Raw genomic sequence first — 17,428 nt, forward strand, 5'->3', positions numbered from 1 at the left:
CCTCCACAAACATCAACTCCACCCAGAGCCACCCATTTCCCTTTCGCCTTCTCCATTCTTCCCCCTTTTCGCCTTTGCACTCCCCTTCCTTTCTCTCTCCTCCTATTTTTTGTTGACCACTGAGAGGGTGTGTGTTCAGTGTGTGTGTGTGTGTGTGTGTGTGTGTGTGTGTGTGATGGGGGGGAGGGAGGGTGTGAAACAATCTGCTCTTGTTTCCTGGGGGTCTGCCACCGAAAGGAGTCAGCACAGGAGGATAAAGAGAACGCACTGGAGAGCACATTTCTGCACTGCCTCCTCTTACAATGCCCTGCCATTCCCATCTGTTACACACACGCACACAAACACACACGCACACACACACAAGTGCAAAGGAACTGGTGCATGTGTGCGTGTGTGTGCATATGAATGACATGTGTCAGAGCGCAAAGCCACGGCGTCGGGCGCAGCACGTTTCTTCAGGGAGCAGGGTTAAGGGCGATTGTGAGGGAGCCGACCACCATATGGTAGAATAATTAGTGTTAGACCCCACTGCTGAGAAATGCCCCCCTCCTCTGCTCCACACACACACACACACACACACACACACACACACACACACACACACACACACACACACACACACACACACACACACACACACACACACACACGCCCCGGCATGGTGAAAGCAGTGCCCTGCTGTGGAGCTGAGGTGTGTGCTGGGAAAGATGCCTTCACATCAGAGGCCGGGCTCTGAAAGGAGCGGCAGGTCTCCCAGCCCCGGGCCTTTCACTCCCACCAGTGGACCACCAGGAGGGCGGCGCTGTGGGCACTTCCCCGCCAGAGAGGAGATTTGCACTTAACCAAACACAACCACAGAGAGAGATTAAGAGCTAACGACGAGCCCGGTGGCCTCTACCTCCACTGCTCCGGGAGAGGAAGAAAAGGCGAGAAAACTTGTTAATGAGCAGAGCTGTGGAGTCAAAGGAGGCAGCAGCCTCCTCCTGGTGGCGTGAAAGCACCAGGTGTTTTGTTGATAAGCCTCACCATCCAGCGTCTGTGTCCTCAGGGCAGCGAGAGTGTGCGTGCTGGTCGTCCTCCCCTGAGACGGAGGCTGTGGTCTGGACTTGGAGCTCAGGAAACAAGGAGGTCTGAGGTCCTCTGGACGAGCCTTCATGTGAGACAAGAACCGGGGACACAAGGAAGGACGATGATGAGGACGTTCATGAGCCTGTAAGACAAGAGAAGGAGAAAAAATGTAGTTCAGTTTAGTGTAAAATAAAGTGAGAGAGATAAACTTTCAGCGCCCTCATTATTTCTGGAAAATAATAATTAAAATAAATAAATAAAGCAAAAAGATAAATATTCAAAAATCAATAATTATAAAAAAGTGTATTAAAAAATACAACAAACAAATAAAAATAACTAAATAAAAGGAAAAAAAAAACATTAATATACCGTCAATAAAACAATTAAATAAATTCTGAGGGAAAACATTTTAAAATAAAGACAGAAAGGCAAAAATATTTTTTTGCTTAAAATTAGTAAACAGTGGAAAAATTCAAACATTTGTTAACTAAGCGCAGAAAAGTAAAAACAAACCCACAATAAATAACCAAGCAAATAAAAACACAATAAAATAATAAATCAAAAATAATAAAACAAAAATGATTAATTTGATTATTAATCAGTTAATGATTATTAAAATAAAGGAAGAAAGTAAAACAAACCAACAATAAATAATAAAACAAATAAAGATGTAAACCATAGAAGTAAAAATACAGTGAATACGTCAAAAAAAAAAATCAATAAATTAATAAAACATGTATTTTTTTGATGTAAAATAAATTGCAATTTGAAAAAACGCTTTCCAAAAAATCACAAATAAATCTATAAAACCAAACTCTAACTGTATTTCCCTCCCTAATTAATCCTGGCAGATTACAAAACAAACACACACAAAAACACACAAACTAAAACTAAACTAGGATTTTGCAAAGTAAAAGTAGGGAGGTCAGATATGTGATAGAAAACATGTCAAAATAAAAGCCACTCTGGCAAACATCTGTATCCCTGCACCACAAAATAAAAGCCCGACCGAGGAGCCCTTCTGAACGGTTTGTGGAGGATTCAAATGATGCACGGTGCCACCACTGCCCCCTTGTGTTTACTAAAGAGACTGCACCATCTTCCTCTTCCTCAGCACGCAAAGTAACTGCAGCTTTCTGTTCTTACATCCACAACCTTCCTCCTCTTTCAAAGACAAGAGGGAGAAAATTATCTCAAGAGTGATAAACCTCCTCAGAGTACACTGTCGGGACACGCGAGATAAAAGCAGGCAGGACGGTCAATATTGGAAAATGTGGAGGGATGGACGCCCGTCTGCAGCACGCCAAACAGAGAAAACCAGCCCAGTGACTCATTCAGCGGCCTTTAGAGAGCAAACATTTGTAATAGATGGCCCCCAGACGCAGCAGGGCTTTATTTGACTTGGATTTAAGCTTCATGTAAAACAAAGTTCAGCTCCTCGCTCGTTTAACACACAATAAAAAAAACAAAAAAACAGAAAATGCACAGATACAACATCTGTCCGACTACAATGATGAACCAGGAGACCTTCAGACAGAGGGAGAAAGGGGGGAGAAAGTGGGGGAGGAAGGTGGGGTCGCTGTCTGTGACTCACACAGGGAGGATCAGCGTTTAAATCCCTGCACCATCTCCACTGATTCCCTCTCCTCAGATCTGGAGGCTTTAAAGATTTGCATTCTTGTGATGTAAAGAAGGAGAAGTGAGGTAGAAAAAGCAGAACAAGAGCCGGTGATGGGGGCCCCTTCCTCCTCGCTCCTCTTCCTCCCCTACGGCCTCCTCATTACCTGTCACTCAGGGCCTGTCAGGAGGATGAGGAAGGCTTTGTGAGGATCGACTCGGGCCGGTGTCATCAAGCCGGTGACCTTCTGAGGAGCAGGTCCGGGCACGAATGTTTAACTAATGTCTGTGTCATTACAACACATGCAAAAGCTCAGTTAATGCAGCAACACACGCGAACGCAATCAAAGTACAGGACGAAGCCGCGTGTCGTTTGAACGCACACGCGTTCGCAATTAAACATGTTCACACTGACGACACGTGCAGCTCTCAAAAACAAAAATGGCATGACAATCTAATGACATCATTATCAAAACTGGCCAAAAATGTAGTCTTTTTGTATTATATTTTGGTTTTATATTTCCTGTTTTATTCTGTTTTTAACCGTCAATACCGACCTCCAGTTTCAACTTTCTGTAGTTATGTGCAGGGCTGCAGCGATATACCGTTTCCAAGGTATACCGTGATGTGAAAGCTGATGATTATCATTCCCTGTACAATAACTAACCTACAGTAATGAATTGTATATCAAGTTTCATGTCTCTCAGGACATAATATATATTTTTTAATCATAATAAAGTGTCTAATACTCGTGCAACCCTAGTTCAGGTCACACAGTTCTTCCCTGCAATCAGGAATGATTACTCACATTTCAAGAGCTCCAAGATCTCTGATTATCTTTTCATCTTTACAGCAAACTCAATAAAAGATCCCATTCTGCATTGTAATCTTTAAAGAGAAAGCTTTCATCTTTGCTTCCTGAGCAACATGTACGCCTAACGATACAAATGTGATGTGGCCAAAATCGGCTGATAATAAAAACATCTGTATGAATGTACGTCGTCTAAAGATTAGTCAATCTGAAGTTGAGCTATTTCCAAAACTTTATTTTATATTGCGTCCACAAATTCAGATATTGGATCCTCTCATAAGAAAATGGCTACTGAATATCAAAGATAAGTGAAATGTTGAGAGTTGTTTACTGTTTGTTAAGTCAAAAGTAAAGTAACGCTCTGCTGCACAAGTCATTATTGTAATAAGGGATTACTGGAACATGTCACAGAGGAAGCCGTTTCCATCAGAGACAGTAGGTAATACTGTAGTTTCTGTAGACACCCAGAACACGCGTGTGGGCTCCTCCGGGGCCCTGCAGGCCCCCAGGAAACGGGCTGACCTCCTGGCGTCAGGCAACCCACACGCTGTCCTCACACAGCCAGAGCTGGCTAATGTCATTACGGGCCTGTTTGTGGTCAACAGCTCCCTGATTGAGATGTACAAGTAGCGCTGCTCGATGAATGTAGGAAGTCTATTAGTTAGTCAGAGTCCCAGATGGCCTGCAGAGGACAGGCTTGCGTGTGCTCCTTCACCCCCCCTCACCTCTAAACACACACACACATATACACACAAGCGTACATAAGCAGTGATACACACACACACACTTAATTACACTGCCTCCGAGTGAACTCTCTGACAGGCGGACGACTACGAGCAAAGACAGAAGTGTGTCTATGTCCCAGTGTCTGCAGGAACAGAGAATTCTTCACAGAGCTGATGCACAAGAAAGCCAGGCTTAGGCCTAACAAGGTTAAACCCCTGAAAAAGAGTGACTTTTTAAATCATGGAGATTTGTGTTTCTGCGGGGTGTAATTAGCTTTGCTGCGGGGGAGGAGGGTGGGTGGATGAAGGGTCGGGGATGCTGGCGAGGGGGCCGGCAAGAGGCGAAGCGGGGGACGACGACAGTGGGGCGCATTGTGGAGTCCGGCGGATTCAGGGGAGTAAATCTGATTATCAGCTCGTGTCAGAAGCCAGGCTCAGATACAGCTTAGCATTCAGAGCAACTTTCTACTTTCGATGGTTAGACAATGACCCCCCTTTACAGGCCCGGGCGAGCAGGCACAGAGGGCCTGGCAGCTCTTCCAGCGCCAGCATCCTGAGACAGCACAACACAGCACAGGATGACAGCATGACAGGCTGCGATACATACAGCGAAGGAAGAAGCATTCAAATTCTTTATTCAAACAGGAATTTAACTGATTTCACACATCAAAGCTTGTTTACAGGTGTTGTGGTCGGTTGTGGCCTAAGACTACATGTGTAAAAACATCTGATCGTACAGTATGGAGTTTACCAAACCTCTGCAGCCGCTGCAAGCATAACCCGCTAAAAAACATACACGGTGCGTTAAACCTGCAGTCTTTCTAATGAGGCAACTCAACTGATTTAAAAATAAGTGTGATTGTATGTAAACTTATGAGAAAATGACAGTACTTCTCACTTGAGTATGAGTTTATGGTCTCAATCACTGGTTTCAAGTGTTTTTCAGTAAAGCACGATTACCAGCCACAACAACGTCGGCTAGTCGTTATGGCAAAATTTAGCAATTTTGAGTATCGTGCCAGGTAGTTATATGTCTGATTGTCTGTCTGTCTGGACAGGTTGAGATAAAAACGTAGGCAGAGATTGAAGATGGGACTCCTTTGACCCATGAGTACCGAGTACTCATTTAATGTAATTGTAGTTATTACTCCTGAGTACTCTGTTACGGCTGTTGTGATCCCATCCCGTGGTCTCTACTGTTCATTTTGAAACACTTGTACAAGTGTTATGTGAAAACCACACCAAGAATATACTTTTCAGTGAAGTAGGAGGCCCCTGAGGTTTGCATATTCATCGAATCTGGCATTTTTAATGAAGGAGAATGAGTAAATATATTGCCACGTCTTCTGTATGTGATTAAGGGTTTTCAGTAACAAGTGTGCTCACTCACCATTTAAGAAAACAACAACTCGCAGCGACTGAAACCATAAAACTCTAGTGTATTGAATGTTAAGCTGCAGCTCTGCAGCTCTGTTGGCTTGTTTGGGCACCTGTGCATTCTGACCTGAAGCGTCCCATAGCAGCTCGTGTCCCGGGTGACAGCACAGCAGCTCTGACGCCTTATATAAAGCAGACTGCTGGGTCAACAGCCTCTTGTCGGCTGTCTGTCTGTTTAGACAGGGACACGCTTGTTGTAAAAGTTGTGTAGCTGTATGACGGGAGCAGGTTTACCATCACAATGCCCTCCTGATTTATTAGATATAGCGGCAGCGGCGGAGAGATGGTGGAGGGTGACGCCAGGCCGTGATGAACTTGCCGAATGCAGAAGTGCTGAAGGCAGTTGAGGATGTAAATGAGGCTGTAAGGACCAGCGAGCGTCTTTGTCTGCCGACTTTACTTGTTTGTTTAACCAGAGGCCAAGACAGGAAGCCAGCCCACACAACTCTGCTGTCCCCATGGCAACGCCACTGATAATTGTGGCACATCCACTCCCAGACTCTTTTCAGCAAAGGGGAGAGGTGGGGACTTTTGAGTGCTGGAGGAGAGAGAGGAGTGTGTGTGTGTTTCTTTCTGCTCGTTAGAGGAAAGGCACCGATATTCAGATTTGGTTGAATTTTTGAAAAGCTTTACTGAATTTGAAACTTAGTGTCTAACGTAACTGACGTAGTGTCCCATCAGTGAATAGTTTAAGGTCGGATGAATCGTTTATGTCATTTATCAAACTTACGCTGGTGTCGGCTTAGAGTATCGACTGTTTTTTGCATACGTTTGGGTTTTGGACACTTGACATGTTGCCATACCATTTTACCAAAGGTCAGTTATTACGTTACCCTAACAGGACTGAAAGCCCATTTGTCCAACAGCCCGTTCTCACTCCCAACACGTCGGATACAGCAGCCTTGATCTGCTACTTGTGAATTGTAAAAATATCTGACAAATGAATCAATCAATAGCGTTTAAACGTTAAACATGCCACTCCACAAAAATAAAATCAATGCGCCTTAATATAATCTAAAGTATAGTTTTTCTCATTTCTGGTCAGAATATCTCAACACAGTTGATATAAGACACAATCACCTTGAAACTTATATGTCAGTGAGATATAAGGAGTTGATTTAGACATTTTCACTTGTTCCAATGGCAGATTTTACCTCTTGGCAGTGTAACGCCACCTGTTGAGGAATGTGATGCAATAATATGAAAACATTCTTGCGTGACGTGCACTATTCATGTTCCTTGTTGCTGTAAAGTTCAGAAAGTATTGTGGCACTCACAGTGTGGTGGCAGAGTCCTCTGTCCCACAAGATGGCCTTGCTGACAAACGACACATAAACGGGTCCCTGCAAGAAAATGAGAGGGAGACGTAAAAATAAATAGTTATTGATTACAGATAGAGGGCAAAGGTACATGTTGACGGTTAGAAACAGATTTATCCGAGCGAGATTGAGATTGATCAGTCGAAAGAGTTCAGAGATGAACTGCTTTCAGTAGCTCAATCTCCTGCTCCGTGGGCCTCCAGGCTGAGAACAATGACCGAAGCCTGGCAAAACAAATAAAAAGCCACACAGTGAGAGGGCTCTCCAGAGACATTTAAACCCCCACCACTGCATTAATAACCCCTCTGTCTTGATTATTGAGCTGCTGTGAGACCTGCCAGTGGTTTGAGCTGCGGCAGCAGAACACGCAATGATGGAGTCTGCTCTCCCACGCAGCCGACTCTCCAACATCTGCTCAGTTAACAAAACCTCTGTTCCTTATCTCTTCTGCCTTTCTTTTTAACATGTTGCTTCTTCAGGACAGTATGGTGGTTTTATGGTAAGGGTGCATCAGTTTGACCCGTGGAGCAGGGGGCGCTGTGTGAACTCATCAATCACCGCAGACACATCACAAGCAGTCAGCAGAGCAGCTCATCCATCTCTCTTTGCAGCTCCTGGCAGCTCCCAGAAGCACCGAGTCAGCTCCAGAGTTGGTCCACTCCAGGGAGCAAGAGAGCAGATCCTCCCAGGACTCACCCCTCATTCATGGGCTGTAACCCCAGACCAGAGTGGGTGACAGGGGGCAAAAGGGGCTCTCAGGGTAGGAGGACAATGGAGCTTGATGTGTGTATACATGTGTGCGCTTCCCGTTCCTTTGGAGTGCACTGGTGTGGAGCTCTCTGCCAGCTTGTGCTAGACTCTCAAACCCATTCAGTGCCACTATGAGAGGCTAGAGAGCAGCGTAGGTCTGGCCTCTCGTTGCTTTTGTCTATAGGCTTCATTTAGACCGTACCTGTTGTATTTGACAAAGCACATCACGTATGATTATGCACATTATGCACAGAAATACCGCGCAGGCTCTCCATCCTTCATAAAAAGCCTTAATTGCTGCCGAATAATGAACTGACGGAGAACAACAACTAATTTCCCGGTGAATCATGGGTGCTTGCGGCCCAATGACCTTGTTGTTACTAATTATATGCTGAATGTGAAATCAAGTACATTTTTAGACAGTAAAGGATGAAGTGGCTGGGGGCGGGGTTGACCTGTGGGGGAAATTACTGAAATTAAAAACAGAGCAAAGGAAACAGGCCAGCTAATAATCAGGAGAAAAAAACTGCATCGCTACAACTGAATTTTTTAACTATAGCCCCTTGGATTTCCTTACAAGTTGAAGTGGTGCTTACATAAGCTGCAAATGTTAGCATGCCCTGCTAACTAGCAACATGACTCAGCCTTACTTCCAAATCCAAGGTGCATCTTACAAACTAACTACGTTTTATGGGGTTACATAGTTAATATACATATATATATATATTTAGTTAGTAATCAAAATAAAAAAACAAGCTAGGTGAACATAAAGGCATTAATCAATGGCCTCTTTCTGCCTTTGATGTCATCGTTTGACCCATCATCACAAGAACGACACATAATCCCATATAGGGTTTGTCTAAAGTGATTGCTGCTCCTCTTTTCCTTGTTCAATTCAGATGATGAGATTAGAGAGATTCCTAGCAGATGGGATTTCCACTGTGCATGTGTTGACAGCGTGTACCCCCACCTCCCCTCCCCTTTACCGCACTCCACCTCACGGTACTTCCTGTCAGATCCGCTGAGCACACGGCGGCGTGGGCTGGCAGGACCCAAGCAGAGAGGAAGTGCCGTGGTGCCGGTTTGAGCCAACAGGGGGAAATATGGTCAAATATGGTCTGTCTTATCAATAATGAGTAGGTGGAACAGGCCAGATCAAATTACCAATTTAGAGCTAATCACCAAAGTGGTGGCTGGTCTTTGCTTTATCCCCTCTCCCACCCTGCTTTCTCCTCTCTCTGTGCGATTCCTGCCGCCATCTGTCCGTCTTTCTCAGGGGAGCCCTTCCTTCTCTCCTGAGCACCACACTGGATGCTTTATTAATTCTGTTTCACCTGATTACACCCTGTCTGTGAGTCAGGGCACATTAATAGGCATTTAATCAACGTTTAATTAAGGGAGCAGGCATCGAACAGAGAGCCACAGATCAGATCTGCATCCTGGTGAGGTCAGTACCAAGGACACAGTAACACACATTATTTTGACAAATCTGGGTCGTGTACGGGGGATAAACAAGTTGCCATTACTGCGGCGTCTCACTTGTAAACCTGCATAAACACTGTAATGTAAAGGATTTGACTTTAACAAGCACTTGAAGAGGCTCTGTGGAACATCTGTGTTGTGCTGGAAGACGGTCGTTAGTATATGTTAGCATTAAACAACTTTATAAATCGTCCACAGGCTTGTATAGGCAACCAAGACAGACGTCGCATTTTTCATGTCATATTACAAACCGCTCACATATGGCCGATAAAAAAGGGATTAATATGTGTAATCTGCTAAAAATTGTTACATAGAGCCCCTTTAGATATTGAAATATAGTGTCTTGCAGCCATCTTTTGATTTGATATGGTTAACTAGTTAGCAGACAGTTGCTTATGTACACATTCAGCAGTTACTTCACAATCGTCTTTTTCTGATCACCTGATGAATGTTAGTGTTGTTTGTAAAAGTGACGAATTTAACATGATAGTGGAATTAAATTCAGTTACTGGCAAACATGCCAAAACATTAATCTTCGATATGTCCATACGTTGTTATAAAGCCCCCTTGTTGCCACATCACAGAGACACAGAGCTGCGGCCAACAATTTATCTATATTTCTATCTATCTTGGTTGGTTACTAGTGGCTAAATGTACACACAGTGGCTTCTCACTATAAATGACTCTAGGAGAGCACAACTCAATCAAAAAAACTGCCACCAAAGGGCCGACCCACATATCTCTTGCAAGCTCGGGACTCCAAAGATTTACTTGTACTTTTTTCACTTTCTCACGGTTGATGATTTAAATCATAAGCTAGTAAATAATTCCTGCTCACAGCTCTTTCACGTCTGGACTGTGCAGGTATGACAGAGGAGATACGTTCTTGAGTCATAACCCTTATTCACACTAATGCTTTGAGACTAAACCACTTCCACTATACACAGACTACCTAAATCTGTCAGCAACCGTCAGTCGTGATAACCCAAACATCTCAGCTTTCACTAACAGTGTAAATGTGTTAACTCTGCCACTGCGGTAATGGCAACAGCGCTTGAGGTTGTAACACATAAATCAGCTGCTGGATTTGTCGATAAACCCGCTAACTTTGAGACAAAAGAGCTACACAGTCTCTCAAGCTCAGACAAAACTTTAAAAGCACACCACAGGAACTCGACAATGCAGAGCAACACAACCGATGAGCAGATCCAGTTCAGAAAAACAATCAAGCAAACGGATGAGCTATCAATGGCAAACAAAAGGCGAGGGTGACCACCTCAGCATGGCTTTGGCCAGGTTAGAGGCAGAGACAGAAGAGGAGAGCACCCAGATTGAGAGAGAGAAAGCCCGGGGTCAGCTATAATGAGCCGTGAATGTGAGCATCCAACCAATCCTGTTTAATGGGGTTCATCCCTGGAAGGGTTTCTGTCCTGCCTCGCACCGGTGTTTGTGTGTCTTTACATTGGGGTCCGGGTCAGGAGCCTGCAAGGGCTCCGTGACCCTGAAATGAGCTCGGGGAGTCAGTGTGGACCCCCGCTGGCAGGACAGAGATCCTTTTATGCTTTAATCTGCAAGCAAGGTGGATCAATATGGCGACTATTGGTGCTGGGATTGTATGCAGGAGTAAGCGGTCCAGCCATTTTAGACGTCTCACAGGGGGTTGGCGCACCCTGACAAAAGCAAAGCCCCGCTGCCACCACCGGTCACAATGACCTGTGGGACAGTGGCACACCAGCAGCTAACCTACTTAACATTCATTAGTGTCAGAGAGGTGGACAGATGCTCCGGGTCTTACGGATCTTCTCTCTCATGTTCTCTACATGGGGCTCATTCAGCAGCGTTTGACGTGTCTTTCATTTGGGATATAGGAGTTGTAGGCGGTGGCGGCAGCAGGCCGCTCAGCTGTGGATTTAGGAAGAGCTGGGTGGGCATGGATGGACTCACCCTGTGCGCGTGGCGTGCAGAGCGGGAGCCGTCAGGGAGGCAGGTGCTCGTGCTGACGGGATGCCTGGGCCGAGCCAGAAGCCTCCGATGATGCTTGAAATCCTGATTTCTGGAAGGACTGTTTGGCTCTGGAGCTCCTCTCCTCTTGACAGCAGACATGTCCAGTGAGCTCTAGTCTTACATTTTACTCAGCTTCTTCATCAAAATGTTAAAGTTAAAAGAAAACACCGCCATTTCGCCCACAAACTTTTTCAATAATACCTTCACGCTTTGTAGCGGAGTGATTTAAAGGCAGAGGAACTGAGTAATGCCTCTCTGTGGGAGGCTAAAACATGAACTCTATTTGAATAGCTTATGGCTGTTAATAATTACCACCCTGCTAAACTAGTGCAGCTCTCTCATGCACATCGTTTCCTTGGCAAGCAGGGACACAAGACAATATTCCCCTCGGATTTGGAGGGAAATAATGAACTCAAACTCTGTGTTCCTTCCACATGAAACACAAAAACAAGGCCGACAATAAACCAAAGCTTTCAATTAAGAAGTGAACAGCACTGAAGCCCCACACAGTGACAGAGGCCAGAACAGAAATCAGGACCAGCTGGACAGAGAGAGGGCTTTTCAGCCCGACTCCAGACACAACATGGATCAGGTTCTGGGCTGCTATACAGCAGCATAAATCTCCTGGCCCTAATTACATTACAGGGCATATAGTGGCAAGCTCTGTGGAAACAATGGACCCTATCAATTCCACAAATCAGAGCTCAGTGGAGTGTGTGTCTGTGTGTGTGTGTCTGTGTGAGTGCTTGTGTGTGTGTGCATGTTCTGAACAGCCCTCTATCTGTATCTCCAATCAAAGCTTATTATCTAGAGTGCGACTTGAGTTTGAGGTTATCATCTTCAGATTTGTAGTGCAGAAAAACCCTAGTAAACACTCTCCTGGTGTATTATTAACAAGGACTGTGGACGAGTGAGGAGCAGTCAGTGTTTTCCATGGTGACCAGACCAAACACTTACAACCCATGGCCCACTTCAGCCATTTTAAAATAAATCTTTTCAAACTTTTTCTACGGTTTTTTTCGTCCTCAAAAAGAAGAATCTGCTTCGTTTAATTTCTCTAAAACTAACAAAGAAACCAGAAAATCCTTTGACCATAATGCCACGACTTGTGACATGTACTAAAGCTTCTTGGGGCCATCTGAGATCAAGATCAACCTTTCCTTTACATCTCCCTTCCTAAAGCACTCTGAGGTCTCCCTCTGTTCGGCCCTACGGGGGCTCTGCAGTGCTTTTTTGGGGTAATCCAGATGCCACAATACCAGTTGCTAAGACACTGCCAGAAAATGCATTGTGTGAGGGGAAGTAAGGCTGGAAATCACAGTATTTTTGCAGCACAGAAGAGAACTTTTAGAGTCTTTACATCCATGTTTTAATGCAAGCTTTCAGACTATTTCAATACAGTTTTGATTGGATAATCAATACAAAGAAAACAGTTATTGTTATATATGTATTACTCTGTTCTTTAGCGTTTAATCATTAGTTCACCTACTATTTCACCTGTTTTCTCTTGTTTTTGATATGACAAGAAGTCTGTTAAATTGTTGTTTTACTGGCTGATTTAACATCTGGCTGAGGACAACAGTTAAAAATGTGCTACTTCGCTAATGCTGGCACATTTAAAGTAATTTCCATCAATGTGGATTTTCCCTGTAGATATAAAAATAACAGCAATTTAATAAAACTCTTAAGATTGAACATGCAATAACTCATTTTTTTATCATTACGTCAACACAAAACTTGCAAGCTAACAGTTGCACATCCAGTAGATGTGGAGCAACAGTATCATTCATCTAGAGTCATGTACGTGCCTCCTGAAATCTCTTTTAGCTCTGTATTTGGTCTCCACCAACTCCTCAGGAAAATGTCTCTTTAGCGGCTGAACACTCCATGAGGTAGTAGGTTGTTTTTTAGAGCATTTTCACTGAACAACTGCCTGCTGCATCCAAAAACAACTCTATGAGAGCGGTGACAGTAAATCAAAACAGTAAAGTTGAGGATGAAATGGCTAAAAATGAGCTGTAAGATGCTACAATTGCAGAGTTTGTCACTATGAGCAACCTCTTTCACATACAAGCAGTCATTAGCTTCTTCTGTCCTTACTCTGTAAGACTGAAAAAAGTAATAGAAATAACAGACTTTATTGGTAATTGATCAGCTAATGACATATACAGTTGAAAGTTACCAGCTTGGCTAACACTGGCACATACATAATGGATGTATGACTTTCATGTCATTTATAATGAAAATGTAATTTATCTTTAATCTTTGCTCTATTAAACTAAAGAATAAAATAAAAATCTTGGATGTCACATATTTGCAAATGCACACTCTCTCACACACGCACAAATAAACACATACATCAGCTCACAAAAGCTGACAAAGCCTTTCACAAAACACATAAAATTACAATTACAAGAGCTTTCATGCAGTTCTAAGGAAAGCAGCCCTGCCCACTGCGTGCTGCCCTTTGTCGGCTGCGAGACCCAGAATCAAAGAGCGTTGACCTGTGCCGGCTCTGCCCGGCAGGCCTGCGGGGAGTCCCGCTCTGACTCCAAGCCCTGGCTGCCATGCCATGCTGGGATCCCCCCCCTCCCGCCCCCCGGTCAGCTCCGTTATTTCCTCATCTCATCAATCTGTCAGCTAAGCCCTTTGACATGCAGCACAATATGGTCCCAGTATTTTCTCAGTTCAGGCCCTCTCTTTCAATATGGTCCCAGCATTTCAAGATTAGTCAGCTCACCCACAAGGGTCTGCTCCCCTGGTGCCTCAGGACCAAGAGGGGGAGTCGGCAGCAAATATAGTTGCTAGAAGCAAAGCGATGGCAGCTTATTAGTGAATTTAAATCTCTCTAAATCCAAATTGGTGCTATATTGCACACATTGCACAGATCTGTTGTTTTTAACTCTAAACAGGAGTTCAAGGATGTCAGACAAGGTTCTGAGATCAGGTGCACCAAGTTTAATTTTGTGATTTAATGGTGTATGGTTCGCTGCATGGTTAGTTTTTTTATCATGCACACACATTAAATCCACAAGTGAAACACAAGTTTGATTATTTCAGGGTAGAAATGTATTTGTGTTTTTCTCTGAGCTCATCCTCACTGGTTTGAAGAGAGCTGGCCTGTGTTGAAACAGGTGAAGTCACATACTAATCAAAATGTTTTGACAGTTGATGGTTTATGATTCCAGCGCAGTCAATCAAATTGGATCTAATCAAAACTACACTGTCCTGATGAAGTCAATAACCGAAGAATGAATTATCGTTCTTCAGAATAGCTTTAAGAGTTTGCCTACATTACATAGTGTTTCTTTAAATGTCCACCTTTGAGCATGCACCTCACCTTTCTCTCTCCTTTCTGTTTCTCCCTGCTTTCTGTTTTCACTCTACCAACAACGTTATCTGCTTTGTCACCTTTCAAGTCGCGCAGAAAACACACCTGCCGTTTAGGATTTTTTTCCCAACCACAATTGACTGTTATGAGTTGTCATAACAGCAGGTGAGCCACGTGTGGAGGAAGCTCGTTGTTAACTATGCAGCCGATCAAAACCAACAGACCCCAAACAAAAAATCGCAACAAAAGAACAACAGCAGAAGTTGGCCTACATTACATAGTAGAGGTCACATCACAATCAGTGTGTTTACAGGAGGGATGTTGACACCTGAGAGTGTCTCTCTCTCTGCACAGAATGTGTGATTGGGAGGGGCAGAGCGAGGGAAGATATGTCCACTAGTTAAATGTTCGTGGAGCGTCGTTCTCTTGGGTGGATTGAAAAAGGAAAAGTATAAAAAGGGTCTTCAAATATGCAGGGACACTGGCATATTTCCGTTTATTGTTGGGCAGTGACCTCTAGTGGCCATAGTTATCATGATGGGAGCAAAGGAGGAAGTCAGGTGACGTAGTATAAAAAAGGACCACAGATGAAGGAGGTGGGGTGGTCAAATGAGTCAGACAAACACTGGATTTTTACCGAGGAGACAGTTGTTTGTTTCCCGTAAGGTCAATAGTGAGGTATTATAAGTTATGGAAGTATATGTACTGGGACTGCCAAAGTTAATTTGATGATATAACTCTCGATGTAAACTGAGTTACCACCAGAGTACGTCGAGTCTCAAACACCACTTGCTGGCCAAGCACACAGCTGATGCACCAAAGGCAGACCACGCTGGATAGTTTGCAAAAAAATCTGCGATTAATCACTAGTTAACTATGGACAATCATGCAATTAATCACGATTAAACATTTCAATCGATTCACATCTAAAACTAATGTTATAATATTGTAATAACTAATGTATTCATTTTAACATAAATCATGTCCTTTCCCCAAACTTAGGTTTGAGAACTTGTCGCTTTGTACAGAACTTAAATTGAAATAAACTCTTTCCAGGTTTCCGGTGTTTCCTCACATCTGCTTACTTCACACCCATCACTACTTCACTGTTAATAATGAATACTGACAAAGACATATAAAGCACCATTGTATACATTATGTTTTGGAGAGCACGAATTAAAAATCAAGTCGAAAAAAGATGCTCAGAGTGAAAGTTGGCCACCTGTGAATATGAAAGCAGTTTTTATGGAGAGAGGGAGGTGAATGTATTCCTGTTTTGAGATCTGTGCCGCTGGACTGGACTCACTCGAGAACAGACCATTCAATTTATTTTCAAGTAAGGATGAAAGGAAGACTCCAAACTATGCATGTCGTCCATTCAGTGGTGACGCTCTTTAAAGAAAGAAAAAAAAGACAGCAAAAAGAGTTGGAAAAGGGCGGAGGGGTGGAGCGCTGCATAAATTTTACATACACAAGGCAGCAGACAAAGTGATTGTTGCTTCACCAAAACTTTTTTTTCCTCTCCCCCAGAAAACACTTTTCCTGCTGAATAGGCACCTATTAGTGACTCCATTATGGGCACAGGGCTCTTGAATGGCTCCTCACTGTGCGTCTTTATCATAGTCAGGGCCGTGAATACAAGCAGCCCCCCTCCTCCTCGAGCCCGACCAAACTCTTTACAGCCTGTATTGATAGGTGCTGCGTTGCTGGTGATGATGGGTGAGGCAGGAGGGGAGGGGGAGGCGGGGCTGCCATTCTCACCCCCTGTTGTGTGCTCCAGGTGTGGTGGGTTAAGCGTAGCGCTCCGAAGCCTCTATTGTGCCGCACACTTTTTTTCTTTACCACTTGTTCCATAAAAAAAAAAAAAAAATGGTTGCAGTGTTTTACATGCATTAGCTGATCTCCATAATGCTGCCCCCCCTCCCCGCTGCACCCCAAAACAAGTCAGGCCTCCGGCGAATCGCAGCACACCGCCTCAGAGCCCTGTATTGTTGCTGGATTATTCAGGAGTTAGCTGAAAGAAAGAGACAGGGAGAGTGGGGTGTCTGTACTTTATCTCCAGGGGAGACAGGGGGCTAAAGAAGGAGCTTCTTTAGAGAAGTGAGTTACTGCGGCGAAAAAAGCCTGAAAACACCTGCAGAGGACAAGCACAGCGAGGCCGAGGCAAGGAACCCCCTATTGTTTGTCTTCACTTTTCTCGTCTCCTCTCCGAGATACTGTAAAACCAGCTTCTCCTGAATGGAGGAGCGTCTGTTTACAACAAGTCCCGTCTCCCATCACAACATTATCACCTCCGCGCTGACAGATCCATCAGCATGTCGGCGGCGTCAATCGGCGAACAAATATCTGTGTGTGTGCGTATTTCATTCAACTTTGAAGTTATGTGTGTGTACACGCAGTTGAAGGAGGGGGGACGCAGAGAGAGTAAGAGAGACTTTATGATGAATATGGAAGCATTGTTCAGCCATGCTTACCTCCACAGGGAACCATCTGCTCCCTGTCAATGCATCACCTGCTCGTCTGAGCCGTCTCCAGGGCAACAAGGGGAGGGGGGATTAGGAGAGGTTATGGCTTTGATGGGAGGGGCCGTCGCTGGGGACGAGAGAGGAGGTGCACTGGAGGAGAAGGAGGAGGAAGAGGAGGAGAGAGGAGGTAAACGGGGAGAGAGGTTGCCGGGCGAATGTCGTCCTCTGCTGGCGGAGAGATCGTACAGCAGGAGTCACATGTACAGACGTGTCTTGTAGACGCACAACAGTCAGTCAGAAGACACTTGTTGAACATGTTTCTGAAAGAACTGAGAATACATCGAGCCAACATAAAAACTGGCAGTTAAACTAAAGAAAGGTCAATTCACACAAATTACCAAACACATATTGCTCTAAAT

General features: G+C 44.3%; 1 protein-coding gene across 6 annotated transcripts in view; it reads right to left on the bottom strand.

Moving 5' to 3' along the window:
* Positions 1-17,428, bottom strand: part of LOC311252930 (uncharacterized protein) — a 64,484-nt gene that overhangs the window by 41,291 nt on the left and 5,765 nt on the right. For 4 of the 6 annotated variants that reach the window (XM_084346592.1, XM_084346593.1, XM_084346589.1 and 1 more), the window contains exons 2-3: positions 6,936-7,001; positions 1,027-1,210 (exon numbers count right to left, since the gene is read on the bottom strand). In XM_084346592.1, the coding sequence (XP_084202718.1) occupies positions 1,027-1,156 (130 nt within the window). In that variant the 5' untranslated portion in view covers positions 1,157-1,210; positions 6,936-7,001. Of the gene's footprint in view, positions 1-1,026; positions 1,211-6,935; positions 7,002-17,018; positions 17,311-17,428 lie in introns of those variants that run through there. The other 2 variants (XM_084346590.1, XM_084346591.1) reach the window with 2 other exon arrangements.

This window comes from Pagrus pagrus, assembly GCF_965226575.1.
Source record: "Pagrus pagrus genome assembly, chromosome: 23".
NCBI classification, from domain to species: Eukaryota; Metazoa; Chordata; class Actinopteri; order Spariformes; family Sparidae; genus Pagrus; species Pagrus pagrus.